General features: G+C 43.6%; 1 protein-coding gene across 1 annotated transcript in view; it reads right to left on the bottom strand.

The window, feature by feature from the left end:
* ATP6V0D1 (ATPase H+ transporting V0 subunit d1) overlaps nt 1–11,853 on the bottom strand; it is a 117,213-nt gene extending 105,360 nt beyond the window's left edge. Inside the window, exon 1 of the mRNA XM_089692847.1 lies at nt 11,585–11,853. Coding sequence (XP_089548973.1) covers nt 11,585–11,717 — 133 coding nt within the window. The 5' untranslated portion in view covers nt 11,718–11,853. The remainder of the gene's footprint in view (nt 1–11,584) is intronic.
* Nucleotides 11,854–20,101: the final 8,248 nt, after the last annotated feature.

A 20,101-nucleotide genomic window follows, 5' to 3' on the forward strand; every position in this document is an offset into this window, starting at 1 on the left:
TCTTGTTCAATAAAAACATCTAGGAAAAGACCTGCCCGACCCTCAGTAAATAGGAGAAATCCCTGTAGCTGATCTTATTAGACAACAAGCAGCCGCTGTCTCTAGTACATGTTTCAAGGGCAAACCCTCTTAACCAGAGCGAGTTTCCATACACATTATCCAACTTTAAATAGCCAACACTGCTGCCTTCCATCATCCATTCAGAAAACGCCCACGGGCTATGTTTTATTTATTACACTACTGTGTCTGCCACCAAATGCTGCACACTACTTCCCAACAGATAGTCACAGTACCAGTCGTTACTATTGCTTAATAAAGGTTTTGTGAAGGGGTCACGTAACACTGGTGCACAGTTTGTCCTATAGCGTTTAACCATTTGCTGTCCACAGGCCATACATAAACGTACTGCACTTCAAGGGGTTAAAAAAAGCTGACAGCAGCCGCATTCAGTAAAAGTAACCCATGTGACTGCTGAGCCACCCAGTTACAGTACCATTCTGTGCCTATTCAGCTGAAATGGAGGGTAGGGCTGACATTGGGGGGGGATCTAATAGACTGAGAGCTCCATAAAGAGAACTTGTCACCTGCCCCTCTTACATAAAGGGCTTGTTAGCCCCCTTGGGACAGCAAAGATAAATGAAAGTGTTCAAAATTTAAAGTGTTAAAGTTATTGTACAGTAAAATGAAGAAAAAAAATTTGAAAACACAAACTCATGGCCTTACAGACAGGTGTGAATGCAAAATGCACACATAGGACACACACGTGTATGTACAGTGATTGCATCACACACGTATGTTATCGCCGCAGAAGTGAGAGCAATAATTCTAGGGCCATAAATCACAGATTACTGTAAATTGATGAGCTGTAAAGGCCTGTAAAGTATTGCCCACAATTTCGGTACTGTCTTATTTTGCCATTTCAAGGGTGTGCACCTTAAGGGTTGACATGTTTGGTGTATATAAACACAAGTATAGCATACAGGTATATGCAAAGAATAGAAAGTAGTAGTACACCGAAATTAAAATTCAGGATGTGCACCGAAATGGACAGTTAAAACAAAAAAAAAAAAAATTTTTTTTATTTATATATACAGTGAAGGAAATAAGTATCTGATCCCCTACTGATTTTGAATGTTTTACCACTCACAAAGAAATGATCAGTCTAAAAATCGAATGGTAGGTGTATTGTAACACAGACAGAATAGCAACAAAAAATTCAAAAGAAATGCATGTCTAACAAATGATGCACTGATTTGCATGTTCATGGGGGAAATAAGTATTTGATCCCCTATCATTCAGCAGGATTCCTGGCTACCAGGTGTCTTTCATACAGGTAACAAGCTGAGATTAGAAGCAGTCTCTTAAAGGGAGTGCTGCTAATCTAATTTTGTTACCTGTATAAAAGACACCTGTCCACAAGAGCAATCAAATTCCAAACTCTCCACCATGACAAAGACCAAAGGTGTGTGTGTGTGTGTGTGTGTGTGTGTGTGTGTGTGTGTGTGTGTGTGTGTGTGTGTGTGTGTGTGTGTGTGTGTGTGTGTGTGTGTGTGTGTGTGTGTGTGTGTGTGTGTGTGTGTGTGTGTGTGTGTGTGTGTGTGTGTGTGTGTGTGTGTGTGTGTGTGTGTGTGTGTGTGTGTGTGTGTGTGTGTGTGTGTGTGTGTGTGTCAACTCGTACGATCGTTTTTCAGAAAAGAATATGCGCATGAGCCGTGACCTGGAAGGAACAGAAGTTTCGCCTGTTATATGGGGTGAACTTTATGACTTGGTCGACTGATTTGATTTTTTTTTTTTAAATCATTGATGGCACCATTGGATTACCGAGTGAACAACGTTTTTGATTTTCAGACGAAAAATTGTTCGGAATTCAACCCATGTATGGCCTGCATTAGTCTCCATAAGGTGAAAGGCTTATCATTTGGACCATGCTCAATGAGGAGAGAATGGCAAAACCAAAAGAGAACCATATTAACATTTGAAGCCACATGGGCCCCATGAGTGAATAATTTCCTACCACCTAATTTTGACTATGGGTCTCTACACCGGTACTATAGTGATTGCCACCGTCTTCTGGGTCCTGTGCTCCTTCCACAGCAGTCCATCAGGTATATCATAAGAAAACAAACTGGTCCAAGCTGGATAAATGTAACTAGGCAAAAAAATCCATACCTGAAGTTCAACTTTAATATTAAAGTGTTACTAAACCCCGGACCCTGCATTCACTATATCTGGTCTCCCCGGACCCTGCAATCACTATATCTGGTCTCCCCGGACCCTGCAATCACTATATCTGGTCTCCCAGGACCCTGCATTCACTATATCTGGTCTCCCCGGACCCTGCATTCACTATATCTGGTCTCCCCGGACCCTGCATTCACTATATCTGGTCTCCCCGGACCCTGCATTCACTATATCTGGTCTCCCCGGACCCTGCATTCACTATATCTGGTCTCCCCGGACCCTGCATTCAATATATCTGGTCTCCCCGGACCCTGCATTCACTATATCTGGTCTCCCACAGTACATGGAAATGCAATTATTTTAGTAAATATAAACTGCTAAATACCTTTTTCTCATCAGCAGTTAGAGCAGACTTGTGACTTCTATCAGTGTCCAGCAGAGCACGTTAAAGCTTGTAGGAGGAGTTTTCTTTCTGCTCTAGGAGGATGCAGAACCCCTGACCCTCTGTCTGGACAGTGCCGATAGGCCCTGTGCTGATCACATGTACTCTCCCAAGAAAAAAAAACCCTCTCTAGCAATACACACCAAACTGAGCATGTGCAGAGTGTCTCCACACAATATATCTTATCAGGAGATAAGAGGGGGACACTGGAAAAAGGGGAGGATCAGAGAAGGCAGGATCAAACAGCGTTTTTACACAATGCAGAGGATTAACCCCTTAGGTTCCACAGTGAGAATAACAAGCATGCTTTACTGCATATACAGACTGATTTTACAGTTGTGGGTTTAGGAACAGGTTGATTACATTGTAAGCCTATAATAACCCATAATGTATCTGAGACGTGGATGGCACAGACTGACAAGGGCGTCTTTTACTTTTGTTGGCTGACACTTATGTGCAGTATGTGAAACACCAATGAAGTGAGTAAATAAGGCTGCTGTATACTATGGCCAACCCAACCATGGCTTCACAAATTCTGCAAACCCATATCCCTTACTGGGAATATGAAAAATACACACTGGCTGGGGGTAATACAGAAAAAACTCTTTTCAGATATCTAATACAGCTGCTCACATGCTTGATTTCTGCATATCCATACTGTTTCGGATTCTGTAAACTGAAATGTATAAAACTTAAACATTAGAGCCCCTATCACATGGATGTTCCGTCTGTTTTATCCACCAATAGACAAATGAATGAATTCCCATGGGCATACGGATGTAAATGGGCATCAACCGTTTACATCCATTTTTCATTCGCTTCCATTCAGGTCAGTTTTTTAAAAAAACGGAACAAGTCTGGAGCAGATGAAAAACAGATGTAAACTGGGGATGCACCGAAATTTCGTTTACAGGTGCTGAAAATAGCCCCCCCCCCCCCAAGGCTTACCTGAGAACTCATTCCACTCATCTCTATGCCCTTGGAGGACCGGAGCACGACATTATGTCACTTCCAGTTCTGGCGCAATGCAGAAAAGGCCTTTTTTTTTTAAAGCACCAGATCAATGCTTTTTTTTTTTTTTTTTTTTGATCTAATGCTTTACATTATAGAGGAGAGATGTGACCCCAGATCTCACCCTAAAGAGGACCTGTCATTAATTATTTCTATCACAAGGGATTTTGCATTCCCTTAAAAAATAAAGTGATAGAAAATATATTTTTAAAGGGACAATGTAAAAAAAAATTTTTAATAAAATAAGTGATAAATAAAAAAAATGTAAAGTGCCCTTATCCCCATGCTCATGGGCAGTGGTGAACGCATACATAGGCCACACCCACATGTGTAATCGGTGTTCAAACTAGGGGTGCACCGAAATTTTGGCGGCCAAAAACCCCCCCATTGGACGTCGGCCGATATGAAAAAAAAAAGCGCCAATACAAGTGCCGGAAAAAAACCCCGCCCCCTCACTGCTGCCGTCCCTCGCCGCCCCCAACGGCCGTCGCTCGATAGTTCTCAGCCTTACCTGATAAACCATCAAACGATCCTGGGCATAGAGATTACTGAAGGAAAGATGGCCTCCACTCATTTCTATGCCCTTGGAGTACTGGAGCGATGTCAATTCTGGTTCCAGTGTCTTGCAAACAAGGCCATTTATTTTTCTTTCTAAAAGCACTAGCTCAATGTTTTGTTTTTTTATCTAATGATCTACATTGAAGAGGAGAGATGTGGGGTCCATTTACCCCATATCTCTCCATAAAGATATATGGGGTAAACTAATTATCTCTATCACAAGGGATGCATGCATTCCTTGTGATAGGAATAAAAGTGATTATATTTTTATTTTTTTTTTAAAAGGGACAGTGCAAAAACAAAACAAAAAAAATTAAATAAAATAAAAAAAAAAGTTTAAAGTGCCCCCCGCCCCCCAGTGCTCACACGTAGTGGTGAACACATACGTAGGCCACTCCCACATATGTAAACGGTATCAATAAAAATAGGTGCAGCGCTTAAAACAAGGTATAATACATTAATAGATGCATATATAGATAAATATAAAGTGCAAAGTGATCATCACCACATGGGGACAGTATTGGTGGTAGATTGTCCAACATATAAGAACGTGAAGATCTCGTTAGATCACAACCAACGTGCTTGGATATCTAATCCAGGGGTGACAGATGATGTGTCTGAATAAGTGAAATGCGCACTCACCAGAAGCACGCTTTAAACACGCATTTGAGATTAATATAGTCTCATCAAGTATAATCAGGTCATCTGCTCCCAGGTCAGGTTCCTATACACCTCTGGGTCTTTGAACAGGTATCACAGCATCTGGTCACATCTACATTAGACTCTCTGGGTCTCTTGATAGGTATCACCGCGTTGAGTCACCTCTATAAAGGCTCTGTGAATAACGGCACTCACAGAGAGAGTCCAACAAAGGATTCCACAAAGGATTCCACATAGCGTGATACTGTATAAAGGGGTTTCTTTATTTCACAAAATAAGGTGTATAGTACAAAGGAAGGACACTGACCATATGTAATTCAGGATGGCCACCAGCGGTGGTGTGATGTCTGGATGCTGTAGCCTCCCCCGATGCGTTTTGTGCGAAGCACTTACTCATAGGGTGCAGGCTTACCTCCTTGTTTTATATGTAAATGGTGTTCAGACCACGCACATGAGATATCGAAGCGAGAGCAATAATTCTCCCACTAGACCTCCTCTGTAACGTTACACTGCTAACATGTAGAAATTTTTAAAGTTTCACCCATGGAGATTTTTAAGTACCACAGTTTGACGCCATTCGACGAGCGTGCGCAATTTTAAAGCGTGACATGTTGGGTATCTATTTACTCACCGTAACATTGTCTTTCATATTTTACAAAAAAATTGGGGTATATTTTTGTTTTTTTTAATCAAAGTGTATTTGTTTTCCCAAAAAATATATATTCATTTAAAAACTGCGCATTTCGGTTTTGGTCAAGTGCATTTTGTATTTTCAGTTTCAGTACCAAAATTTTCATTTCGGTACACCACTAGTTCAAAACACACATGTGAGGTATCCCTGGGAACATCACAGCGAGAGCAATAATTCTCGCACTAGACCTCCTCTGTAACTTTAAACTGGTAACCTGTAGAAATGTTCAAAGCGTCACCCATGGAGATTTTTAAGTACAGTAATTTAGCACCATTCCATGAGCTTGTGCAAATTTAAAGTATGACATGTTTGGTATCTATTTACTCGGTGTAACATCATCTTTCATATTGTACAAATAAATTGGGGTATATATATTGGGTTTTGTTTTTTTTATTCCATAAAGTGTATTTTAAGATGGATAAAGTGTATTTTAAGATGGATGCGAACTGAAGCAAACTCTTAGCAAAAACGTGACTGAAGGGATGATGCCTAAGTGAAAGAAGCCTAAGGCCTACTCCATGGGGAACAGAACACACATGCACTACAGAGCAGCACACAGTAATGCACTAATAAATGGAGCGTGTCTGTTTTACATCTGGTGTGGCGTTTTAAAAGCCCAGTCAAATAAGCAAGCTGCACCAAAGCACCACAATGAACTGGATAGGTGTGAATTATCCCTAAGGATTGGCTAAGAGTATCAAACCCAACTGGCTAAGTGTATTTCAAAAGACTGGTCAGCTAAGGAGTACTTGCCAAGGTTGTGGATATTCTGCAGACACATTATGACATGTGTGACTGACATCGCCCAGGACAGCTGATCATCATTTCACTTCTATACAGAAAAAAAAAAACTACCCATTGTTGCAACATAAAGTCAACTGACTTCAGACTTCTGAGAAAAAAGGGAATTCAATTGCAACACCGCAAAAGTCACATCCTCATCAGTATTTTCAGTTCAACCTCCATTCCTACAGAAGCCAGTATTGCTATTGCCCATATAAAATTTCACCCCCCCCCCCCCAATAAAAAAAAGTAGACATTTTGACTCATCAGTCCAGAGCACCTGCTGACATTTTTCTGTACCCCAGTTCCTATGGTTTTGCACATAGTTGAGTTGCTTAGTTTTGTTTCCATGTCCTATGCACGGAAACATAGGAACTGGGCTGCAGAATAATGGCAGTAGGTGCTCTGGACTGATGAGTCAAAATTGTAAAATATTTGGCTTTAGCAGGAGGCAGTTTGTTGTGAAGGGCTGGAGAGCGGTACTATGAGTGTCTGCGGGCAACAGTCAAGCTTGGTGGTGGTTCCTTGCAAGTTTGGGGCTGCATTTCAACAAATGGAGTTGGAGATTTGGTCAGGATCATTGTGTCCTGAGTACTAAAAAATACAGGCAGATTCTTATCCATCATGTCATACCATCAGGAAAACATGCGATTGGCCCCAAATTTATTCTGCAATAGGACAACAACCCCAACCATACAGTCAACGTCATTAAGAACTAAAACAAACAAGGTACCCTGGAAGTGATAGTTTCAACATCATGGAGTCTGTGCTTAGTTCTCCAAGATGTTCGGAACAACCTGCCCAGCTTCTTCAAAAACTGTGTAAGTGTACCTAAAAGAATTGATGTTGTTTTGAAGGCAAAGGGTGGTCACACCAAATACTGATTTGATTTGGATTTCTCTTCTGTTCATTTACTTTCCATTATGTTAAAGCAGAGCTCCACCCAAAAGGGGAAGTTCCGCTTTAAGCCTTTGTCCCCCGCTCCCCATTAAGGATTGGAACCTTTGGCAGGGGGAGCTGTACCCGAATTTGACAGGCACCCCCTCCCACTTCCGCTGCGATCGCCTAGGTGATCAGAAGCGGAAGTTTTCCTCCCTCCCCGTAGTCTTCTGGGACACGTGACAGGTCACAGAAGACAAGGGGCCATTCACGAAACACAGCGATTCTCACGCATGCGCAGTGGGCACCCGGCTGTGAAGCTGCAAGCTGTCACAGCAGGCTGCCCACACTGAAGATACCGGTGCTAGGGAGAGAAGACGGCCCGGTGAAACCAGCGGTGGTGAAGACACCGCTGGACCGAGGGACAGGTAAGTGGCTGTATTTTAAAAGTCAGCAGCTACAGTTTTTGTAGCTGCTGACATTTACTTTTTTTTTCCAGTTGGAACTCCACTTTAATTGATAAAAATATACTGTGAACACTTCTATTTCCTGAAGGCATTCTTAGGGTTCGTTCACACTTGACTTTATTTCTAACTCTTGCCAAACGCCCCCATAGCGTTTGACAAGCGTTAGGCTACGTTCACACTAGCCTTGTGTGCAGGCGGCAGAGAGGCGTTTGGTAAGCGTTTTTACCGCTTCCCAAACGCCTCTGCCAATTCTGCACATTACAGCACATGGTGCTGTTCTAACGGGAGCGTTTGCGTCGCGTCGCGTTGCGGCAAAACGGACGCCTCTGGACGAGTCAGGAGGCTTTGAAGCCTCCTATTCTTGTCTATGGTGCCGCTCCGCAAACGCCCGGCCGGCGTTTGTGGTGCGGTTGCGACGCGGTTGCGGGGCGTTTGCGGAGCGGTAACACCACTCAAACTGCATTATAGGCGTTTGTGGGGCGTTATTAACGCTCGGCAAACGCCTAGCAACCACCGCTAAACCGCGCATGCGGCGTTTGCGGAGCGTTTGCCGAGCGTTAATAACGCTCTGCAAACGCCAGACCAACGCTTGCCAAACGCTATAGGGGCGTTTGGCAAGAGTTGGCAAAACAGCCTAGTGTGAACGAGCCCTTAGACAGGCGTTTGTGAAGCGTTTCAAATGCTCCCAAAACGCCCTATGCGCGGTTTTGAGGCGGTTGATAGGCATTTGCCAAGCGTTAAAACCGCACCACAAACTCCTCTAATGAAGTTTAAACAGTATTAACGCTCCGCAAACACCTCGCAACCGCACACGCCGGCAAGGCGTTTGCAGAGCAGCACCATAGACTTTAATGGGAGGCTTCAACTCCTCCTGACTCGACCAGAGGCGTCAGTTTTGCCGCGACACGACGCTAATGCTTCCACATGAACAGCACTGTGTGCTGCCATGTGCAGAATTTTCAGAGGCGTTTGAGAAGCGTTAAAAATGCTTCCCAAACGCCTGTCTGATGCCAGCTGACAGAGCTAGTGTGAACGTAGCCTTAAAGTGGAACTAAACCCATCAATTTAACACTTAAAAAAAAAAACAAACAGTTACATTCCCGGCATGCTGGGAATGTAACTTTCACAATTTGTGCTCTGAACCAAACTGTCAAACGGCTGGTGTCATAACTGTTCACATGTGCAGCACCATGGCAGTCGCAGCTCAAACAGAGGATAGGATGGCAGATTCATTGGCTGGAAAGGATAAGAGGGTTTAGTTCCACTTAATTTACAGCATTTTTCACACCTGCCTAAAACTGTTATTGTTAACAGATTTGAAATCTAATACCTCCAAATTCGCTTTGGAACTATTTTAAGCATTCTAATCTATAAATATAGGTATAAGATTATGTTAAAATAACAGGAGAAAGGAAACCGGAAACCAAAAATGGTGCTGATATTATCTTTACCATCAATATACTGGAACAGCTTGTATGTAATAATTCCTGATTTTCAGCAACATGAAAGCAGACGAGGGTGGTGTATGCAACCTATGACCTACAGCCTAATAATGAAATCCACAAACCAACCTATTTTGCCAGTTCCAAATGGGATTAACTAAATGGGGTGATTCTGTCTCTTAAATAGACACTGGAAGGTAAAAAATAGAGACAATAAACATGCACCCTTGGAATGTGGCCAGATCTGATCTAGTGGGACTCCTGTTGGGGATCAGAGTAATGGGTTTGTTAATCTCTGGGTGATCATGGTCCTCATGGAGGATCATCTGGGTGATCATGGTCCTCATGGAGGATCATCTGGGTGAACATGGAGAGGAGAGCAATAACTAGAAAGGAAAGCGTGAGAAGTTAAATGAAAAATGTACGCAGGGTGGTGACATGGTGAAAAGGGACCTGGCACTGGAAGATGATGATGGATCACCATTTGGTTGAAGGAGATTCAGCAGGACACAGTGACTGAAGAGACAGTTACTGGGGGTACCCCGCGATCAAGAGGGACTCTAACAGACAACACTAGATGATGACACAGGTTGATGATGGCTCCAGAAAAAGGCCATGAATGGTATAATACTAATGATGAAGATGGGCCCTCACAAAAACCGCTGAGATCTGAAGGCAAACGTGTGTCAATGGTCAATGAAAAAGTATTGGGGTCACCAGATGGTGACAATGGACCATGGCACAAGACTCTGAGATCCAAATAACGGCATGGGTCACTCCTCAGTAAAAATGTATGTATCGAGATGAAGAGTATTATGAAATATGGTGGCACAACATGAAGTTTTATGGTGTGCATAATTTTCATCACAGTTATTTTTCTGAGAATTCCAATTCTTTTTCTTGGGACTATTTTCCGTATATTATGCATTTAATAGTATTGATATTTTAGTGCAGCATTTATTTACATATCCTGATGTCACTCCATCCTGAGGAAGGTCCTGACAGACAGCACTGAGATCAGAACGATGCCATAGGTCACCAGTAAGCAATGAAGAAGAAGATAGGCATGGGGTCTCTCCATGATGAAGATGGATGCTGACAGGAGACTCTGAGAAGATATCATGGGTCACCACTGGTCTATGAAAGGTATCCATCAGGAGTTAATAAAAGTTGGATAGCAATCGGGACACCCCATGATGAAGCTGGACCCTGACAGAAGACTCTTAAATGTGAATGAAGGAGTGTGTCAGTGGTCGGTGCCCTAAAGGAAGCAATGAATGAGATGGGTTATTGAGGTCACCCCATGATGAAGAGGAGCCCAGACAGATGACACTCAGATGATAGTATGGGGGTCACTGTTCAGTGAAAAGATATTCACTGGGATGAAAAGTACAATAGCCATGGGGGCACAACATAATGAAGAGCAACCCTGACAGGTGATACTGAAATCTGGACAATGGGGTGGGTTACCCCTCAAACATCCAGCAGAAAGAAACAAACAATGAAGATAATAGGTATGGTAGGGTCACCCCATCATGAGAAGGGTCCTGACTGACAACACAAAGATCTGGATGATGACATAGGTCTCCGGTAAGCAATGAATGAGACAATAGATATTGGGGTCACCTCATGATGAGCCAAGAGAGACAACACCAAGATCTAGAGGATGGCATGGGGTCAGTGGTCAGGATAAAAGAATCCAGAAAAAGGCAAAGAATGAGATCATTGTTATAATAGGGTCACCACATGAGCAGAAAGGGCCCCGACAGACAACACTGAGAGTTGGGTGGAGGTATGGGGCACTGGCAAGCAATAAATGAGATTATAGGCATGGTGTCAGCCCATGAGGAGGGTCGAGAAAGAACTCTGAACTCTGGATGATGATATCGGAGCACCAGGAAGTGATGAATGAGATGACAGGTGTGGGGTCATTCTGTAAAAGGGAGCAGACATAACATAACACTGAGATCTGGATGATGGTATGGGGTCACCAGGAAGTGAATATGAGAGGTATGGGGTCACCCTGACATCAATGGACAGCCCTGTAGGGGATGGTTTGTGATCACCAGGAAGTAATGAATGTTATGAGAAGCATGGGTTCACCCTGACATCAATGAAAGGCTCTGTATGAGATATGGGTGGTGGTTTGGGGTCACCAGGAAGTGATGAATGACATGAGCGGTATGGGGTCACCAGGAAGTGATGAATGACATGAGCGGTAGGGGGTCACCAGGAAGTGATGAATGACATGATCGGTAGGGGGTCACCAGGAAGTGATGAATGACATGAGCGGTATGGGGTCACCAGGAAGTGATGAATGATATGAGGTATAGGGTCACCCTGGCAGCAATGAATAGCTCTGTAGGGTATGTGGGTGACCTCTGACTGTAGGGGGATTCTACCATACTGTGTAATGAGGGTGACTGTGGATGATTGAAGCCCCCCTCCCCCATATCATTCCATGACTCACCCTCCAGGGTCTCGCACTGCACCAGGTTCAGGTAGTCCCCCTGGGTGAGGACTCCGCCCTTGAAGCCACGGACTAAGCCCTCCAGGTAGCCGCTGTCCACATTGAAGTACAGCTCAGAGAAGGACATCATCATGACGGCGGCGGGGACGGGTCGGTGTCGGAGGATGAGCAAAGGAGGAAAGGTGACGTCACTACACCGGCCAGGGGGAACCCGGAGAATCAGGAGGGGTCACGTGAACACAGCACCACCTGTCACATGACGAGCCTGGTATCCTGTAGGGGGGAAGGTAGAGATGGAGGGAGAACCAATCCGTGGAATCGCTTGCTACGACGTCATGAAATCAGAAAGAGTCTTGGGACGCAGGAAGGGCCGTAGCTGTGATGGGGGTGACTTCCGCCAGGAGAAGCCGTGCTAAGGGCTTAAGCTACCTGCTTCCTGTAATTTCTACAGTCACTGTAATAGGGAGAATGGCGTGTGACACTGTAATAGGGGGAAAGTATGAGGCCACCATTACAGACCTCCAGAAAATGCTAGCTTCCTGGCTGTGTCTGGCATCATCAGGGGTTTTCAGTATGGTTGCTACCTTTTCTTCCAGCCAAACCCGAACACTTTAGCGGCGTGCTGCCATTTTTTGGGTTTTTTTTGTAGCATACAGAACAAATGAAAAACAAATTGTAGTACAAATAGATGTAAAACCAGTATGACCTTTTTAAAAATTGTGCTGCACCAAAACGCATGGTGTTTTGTTACCATATGTATTGCTGCAGGTGAATGAACACAAAACAAGGTGTGCGGTTGTGCCACCAAGACCTAATGGCACCTCTGCATACCTGTACAAGGGATTGTGTCTGTGCATTGGGGGATGTAATGCAAAATTGTCCACCCAGGGCAGCTGTAATGCATTAAAATTCAAGGAGGTCTGGGCTCCAACATTTCTTCCAGCCGAGGTCTGAATTGCTTGATAATATTACACAAAAGTAGACCAATTGTATCCATATTTCAAGTAAAAGCAAATAAAACCACCTTACCTTAGGTATCCCCATCAGAGTGCCCATTTATATCTGGTGTCCTCATCAGAGTGTCCCTTTACATTAGGTGTCCCCATCAGAGTGCCCCTTTACATTTGGGGTCCCTATCAGTGCTTCCTTACATCAGGTGTCCCCATCAGTGCTTCCTTACATCAGGTGTCCCCATCAGTGCCTCCTTTCATCAGATGTCCCCATCAGTGCCCCCTTACATCAGGTGTCCAAATCTGAGTACCCCCCTATTATTATTATTATTATTATACAGTATTTATATAGCGCCAAAAGGTTTGCTCAGCGCTGTACATTATAGTGGGGGACAGAACATGAGACAGTACCAAAACAATACACAAGGGGTTCGAGGGCCCTGCTCTTTCGAGCTTACAATCTAGGAGGGAGGGGTAAGTGGTACAGGAGGAAGTGGCTGTGGGGGATGGAGGGATAGGAGGAGTGGAGGAGATCGGCTGTTAGGTGAGGGTGGGGTAGGCTTCCCTGAAGAGATGGGTTTTCATGGGTTAAAATTTGTGTTAAAACAGGCCTGACACTGAAGCTTCAATTAGGCAATAAACAAATTGTTAGGCCAACAATATTACTAGGGCCTTACAGTCAGGTAGGCATATCTCAGTAAACGCATTGAATCCCCATCCACTTTAAAGAAAATGAAAGCAAACAATGCTAAACTCGAATTTTACTTTTATTGGCTGCATTAAAAAGGAAAAAAAAAAAATACAGGTTAAAAAAAGTTACAACACTTTATACACAAAATAAGTTTACAGCCTTGCAGGGAAGAACCATGCTCCGACTCTAACACACAGGAGAGAGAGGAGCGCAAAAGAGGAACAACAGTCTTTAGATTTTTTTTTTTTTGTTTGGACTCAGAAACCACCTCTTCCTCTAAAGCCACCACCTCGGCCCTGGTATCCTCCTCCACCTTGGTTGCCTCCTCCGTAGCCGCCACCCTGGTTGCCTCCTCCGTAGCCGCCACCCTGGTTGCCTCCTCCGTAGCCGCCACCCTGGTTGCCTCCTCCGTAGCCGCCACCCTGGTTGCCTCCCCTGTAGCCGCCACCCTGGTTGCCTCCTCTGTAGCCACCACCTCTGTTTCCACCCCTGTAGCCACCTCCATATCCACCTCCATAGCCACCTCCATAGCTACCTCTTTGATTGCCACCCCTGTATCCTCCACCTCCTCTATATCCTTGGTAGCCGCCACCACCACCATCTAAGCGAGCCATTTTTGGTGGACGAGGTCCATCTCCATATCTGGTATATATCAGGTGTCCCCATCAGACAGCCTCCTTATATCAGGTGTCCCCATCAGAGTACCCCCTTATATCAGGTGTCCCCATCAGAGTCCCCCTTACATCTGGTGTCCCCATCAGAGTACCCTCTTACATCTGAAGTTCCCAACACAGTGCATTCTTACATCAGGTGTCCCCATCAGAGTGCCCTTACATCAGGTGTCCCAGTCAGAGTGCCTTCTTACATCAGTTGTCCTCATCAGCGTGCTCCCTTATATCAGGTGTTCCCATCAGAGTCCCCATTACACCAGGTATCCTCATCAGGGTACCCCTTATCTCAGGTGTCCCAATCAGAGTGCCCTTACATCAATTGTCTCCATAAGAGTGCCTTCTTACATCAATTGTCCTCATCAGAGTGCCCCCTTATATCAGGTGTCCTGATTGGACTGCCTCCTTACATCAGGTATCCCTGTCAGAGTTTCCTCTTACATCTGGAGTCCCCACCAGAGTCCCCCCCTTACATCAGGTGCCCCATCAGAGTCCCCCCTGGCATCGGGGGTTCCCATCAGAGCTCCTGCACACATCATAGACCCTCCTTACATCAGGGTCCCACGCCAAGATGTCCCACCACACATCAGAGATACATTGTATCTCTCCCTCTCCTTGCATAGAGAAAACAAACAGCTGTTAAAAAAACATAAATAAATACATAAATATTAAAAAAATGAAAGAAAAAATACCTAGATCAAGGTTTGATCTAGTTCAGTGCCAGGGTTAGTGTATGGGTCAAGGTCAAAGGTCAGGATTTAAAAAAAAATAATTGGTGTCAGTGTGTTTTAGGTAAAAAAAAACTAAATGCGCACTATTGTTTCTGGGCTGTACTTCGGGTACAAACAACAAATAACACACATATATGGTATCACTGTGATTGTCAAGAGCTGGAAAATTTATTTTGGGTTTTTCTTTGGTGGTAGGTTATGGTAGTAACAAGAAACACACAGATACATTTAAAAAAAATGATTTTTTTTTTACTATTTTGGGCCAGTTTTCCTTTGATAATAAAAAGAAATCAGGAGATATCCATGCCATTTACCACCAAATGAAAGCCCAAATTGTCCTGAAAAAACACAAGGTATAATTCACCTGGATGTACAAAGTAGTTGTGATGATATTGTTGGGGATGCAACAGCATGTACTATATACAGTATTGTGTGTTAATATCACTTGACCAGTAGATGGCACTGTACACTAAGGTTACCAGTTGTGCATATCTGTAAAACTTGTTGGTTCTTCTTTTTTCTTCTTTTCTCTCTCTCTTCATAACCAAGATGTCTGCTATTACAGTTTGCTGAAATGTTTTGTATGTTTGCAACTTAAGCCACACAAGTAAACCAAGTTCTGCCTCATCACAAGCTACTAGTGTCTTCTCTAACACATAACCAACAGATATGTACGGTTTTACTAATACATGCCAAAGTTGCAAAATTGTGCTTAGGCATTAAGATTTGTTTTACCCTTAGGTGTGATGGGGTTAAGTATTGACAAAGTTTATTGCAGAACAAACAGCTCTACAGCATGAATGTAAAAGGGCTCAGGTCCACAGGGGGAGTTGAAGTGGTTAGTGAAACTTCATCTTAAACTAGAGGGGAAGTTCTGCTTTGTGTTCTCCCCCCTCCTTCCACATTTGGTAGATTATAATTTTTTGGCAGGTAGCTAGTTTTGATAGGTACCCACTTCGCTTCCAAGTGGAAGTTCGGCCACCCCTCTCTTTGTCCGTAGCCTTCGGGGACATGTCACAGGTCCCATGAGGCTGTGGGGCCATTCACAAAGCGCAGCATGGTTTGTGCAGTGGGAAGCCGGCTGTGAAGCCATAAAGAGCCACAGCCAGCTTCCCTTAGTAAACATGCCAGCACCGGGGACCCAATGAAGAACAAGCCCCAGTGAGGACATTTCTGGATCCTTGAGCAGGTAAGTGTCCTTTTATTAAAAGTCAGCAGCTGCAGGATTTCTACTCTTAATTTTTCCTCTCTAGGGTGAGGATCCTCTTTAATATAAAGCTTCCCTAACAGAAATATAAGGGTTGCCATTCCTGACCTACTTCTGAAAATGTTAGTTGTCAGGCTATTATGCTAATCCACTGGCTTAATTATTTCCTGTGCTTGGAACAAGCATGCATCAAGTAAAGTCTGAGTAAAGCTAAAAGTCCTCCATAATTCTGTCATTATAGGATTACTTTAAATCTAAACTCCAATGTTTCAGCAGGGGGCAGTGTTTTCTTGTAGAATGTAAGGAAACAGTGACATTTGTAAACTAGCGTAGACATTTTTAATATAACATGTTTTAGCATAGCTTATAAAACTGGAGCAAATAACCTTTCAGGCATTTATTTACTTTTCTTTTAGGCCCAATTAACACCTGTGCATTTTAAGTGCAGTGCATTAAAAAAAAGTCCTGCATGCTGCATTTTGATGCGCTTTCATCAAGACACGTGTCCTATAGCGTTCAATGCTAGCACACATAAAACACAATGCACCGGAAACGCACTGCACAGATGTGAACCAGGCCTTACTCCCTTGCCACTATGTTCAGCACTGGAAGCCGAAAGGAAGCACTCTGTATTTCTGGGTTATCACAGGTGGAGTCTATTGCCTGGTGTGGGCTAGAAATCCAGCAACTATTAGTTTACATGGGATGCTCCTTCAATCCTGGCAGTTGAACAGAGCAGTGGATAAGCAAAACTATAAGCACAATATATAACATCGGAGATATGGGGTACAGATCCAACATCACAAGGACCCCTGACCCCCAGGAAAAAAGGGACCCTTCATGTGGACAAAAATAGATGGAGAAGGTATCCAATAGGTCTATACTGCCCTCGATGGTGAAATTCCTCCATGAACCAACACAACAAACCCCCCCCCAGTTTGAAAACCCTACCACCCCCCTCCCAGAAGGAGAGAGAGGAGCTGAGGGTGAAACACCAGCCCATTAACTCCCCGGACCCCCAGCACCCGCTAGATGGACACCTAATCCACCTACACACCAAGGGCTCCTGGAATACAAAAACACATAAGATGCAGCCTACTAATGATATGCATGAGTGCCCAGCCTATGAATACTGATAGAACACACTGTTCATAGAACCTGCTAGGTAATGACCAATAGACAGAAGAGGTGACAGTCCAACCAATAATCAATATAAAGGGCTATAGCCTCAAAATCCAGTAGATATGTGGTGACATATGTATCCTCTAAATCTGGCCAAAGCCAGATGGAGAGAAGGCAGTGATTAAAGTTTATTCAGCTGAGAACAATCCACACAGTAAGAGATGAAAAATATATGACACGTAGGCAGCCTGCTGGGATGGATCGGCTGATAGCCAGGCAAAACACTGCAATCACTATTGGATGGAAGTGAACCTTGACATGGAGCCCAATACTGTAATAAACAGTAGCCAGCCAGTGGGATAACATCAAGTGGAGAACTGTATCAGCGACATCATTGTGTGTAACCAGTCCAGCCTGTGCAACTGCACTACTGATCTGACTAAGGTAGCAACACTGGGTCGCCAGTACTCACAGTCCAATGGGACCACCACGGTCCTGTGAAGTAAGGCCTAGGCTAAAGTATCAATGGGATATCCAAGTCCTGCAGGGATTCCTGCCATCACTCCATAGGTGGCTGCCGATCATGTACGATGGACACAACCCAGGTCTGGGTGTCCGTGTAGTAAAAGTCCGGGGATACTCTATTATATAGTGTCTTTCCAACCTCCAAATCAAATCGTATCACTCTTTAATAATCCAGTGTAGCAATTTCAAATACTTTAAATTCTTTGTGAACCCTAAAGAAGAAATGACAAACTTAACCAAATATTTTTCTGAGAAAGTGATAAAAACTCTCCAAGCTCTATACCACTCCTGTGGTCATACTTCCATATGCCCAATCTCTCATAGTGAACACTTCAAAGTCAATGATGGTGAAAAGTAAAGTGATTTCCTACAACTGGTGCAACAATGGATAATTACCCTTTGAAGGTAATGACTTGGAAGTGGGAACATGTCGTTTTTTCCATACTAGGACTACACCTGAGCTGTTCCCAATGCTGGAAGCTGGTTTTCTTCTATTTTAAATGTAAGATACTAAATAAATGTTTATATATTTTGCTACATACCGCCTTTAATCTCCTATTTTACCTTATGAGGAATATGGAAGAGTGGCAACAGGAATATTAGGAAGCCTGGAGAGTGCTACTATCCATTGATTTGTTCAAAATCTGTCATTACCTTCAAAGGGTAATTATCCATTGTTGCACCAGTTGTAGGAAATCACTTTACTTTTCACCATCATTGACTTTGAAGTGTTCGCTATGAGAGACTGGGTATATGGAAGTATGACCACAGGAGTGGTATAGAGCTTGGAGAGTTTTTATCACTTTCTGACCAAAATATTTGGTTAAGTTTGTCATTTATTCTTTAGGGTTCATGAAGATTTTAAAGTATTTGGAATTGCTACACTGGATTATTAAAGCGATACGATTTGATGGTTGGAAAGACACTATATAACAGAGACAATTTTGGACATTTATTTTGTGGAAGATTTATTTATTTTTGGGAAATTTATTTATTTTTAGTTATTTATGTATTAGTTTATGTTAAGATTGGGATAGATTTATTTTTGTCACAAAGAAGAGTTTAGTTACTATTACATTTACTTTCAAGGGTGAAAGTTTTTACTTTTCTTTTAGGGTGTAGTAGTTATTGTCATAGTTGGGAGTGTGCGGAGATATTGTCTATTGAAAAGTCCAGGGATACGCCACGAGGTGTGGAGATGGCGTGCAGATGCTGGAGCGCCACGTGCCACGCTGACGCGTTTCATCCCGCCTACTTCCTGGACTTCTTCAGAGCTATATCATTAGTAGACTGCATCCTATGTGCTTTTGTATTCCATGAGCCCTTGGTGTGTAGGTGGATTAGGTTTCCATCTAGCGAGTGCTGGGGGGTCGGGGGAATCAGTGGGCTGGTGTTTCATCCTCAGTTCCTCTCTCTCCTTTTGGGAGAGGGGTGATAGGGTGGGTTTTCAAACTGGGGGGTGCTTTGTGGGTTTTAGGGGGGTTGGTGGGTGGTTGGGATTGGCCAGGAGGGTGGGGTTTGTTCATGGGGGAATACACCATTGGGGAAGTATAGACCTATTGGATACCTTCTCCATCTATTTTTGTCCCACATGGAGGGTCCTCTTTTTCCCGGGGGTCAAGTGTCTTTGTGATGTTGGATCTCTATGCCATATCTCTGATGTTATATATTGTGCTTGTTGCAAATAAACTAATTTTGAGGTTAGCTTATAGGTGTGCAGCCTTTTTTCTTTGTTTTTTGCTCGTTGGTTAGGTGGCACCCTTCCACACATTCTGGTGGCACCTCAATTATGAGTGATTGATTGTGGACTCTCCAGCTTTCCTCTCCCCCCTTCCCTTTTTTTTGATAAGCAAAACTATACATTGTAATTTGCTTGGATACTGGAATTGGCTAAATCAAGTGAAGCTGTTGCTTTGCCCTGTGTGGACAATGCAATGGGTTATTTTTAAGTTCTACAATCAAATCATCAAAAGCATATTACTATGCACATATATGTTTTATTCTGTCCCTTTGAAGCTTCCCTTTGTTGTTTTAGAAAGTACAACCACAGTTATAGTGAAGTGAGCTTAAAGAAACCAAAAAGTCCACCCCTAAACCAGTGCAAATCACAGCAGAGTCTTCTTTAAACATGCAGTCCAAGGGACAAGGGGTTTATTTCCCATTTCAGGATAGTGGGTAGAACCATGCTAATCATTCGTATGTTCAAAGCATTCAGAACTGATGTGTAGTACAGACCCCAAAACGGGCTGGCTGTAATATCCCAGGCTACATTCCCTGTAAGGCACATGGTAGCCAGGCACACAGTAGTTCACATTCACTCAAGTCAGAAAAACAGGACGTGCATGTCTTTTTGCAGCCAATTTGCTGGTTTAACTTGGGTAAGGTTGGGGGGAGCTTTAGGATGTTCCAAAACTAGCAGAAACACAAAGGAGGACACTGGTAGCTATTCTGTCTCCTCGTTGCAACTACCCTCTATACTGGACGCCTTCGACCTGAATTTGTCTGCAAAATTTCCTGCTTTCCTGTTTCATGGGGCTCTGGAAATGGGTCCCCTAGCTCTAGCAAAAGGCAAATAGACTGTGCACTTTGAAAGTGCAGTTGCACTCTGCAAGTGCAGTTGCTC

This window comes from Staurois parvus, unplaced genomic scaffold, assembly GCF_062004578.1.
Source record: "Staurois parvus isolate SC_StPar_1 unplaced genomic scaffold, SC_StPar_1.0 ptg000607l, whole genome shotgun sequence".
Lineage (NCBI taxonomy): Eukaryota > Metazoa > Chordata > Amphibia > Anura > Ranidae > Staurois > Staurois parvus.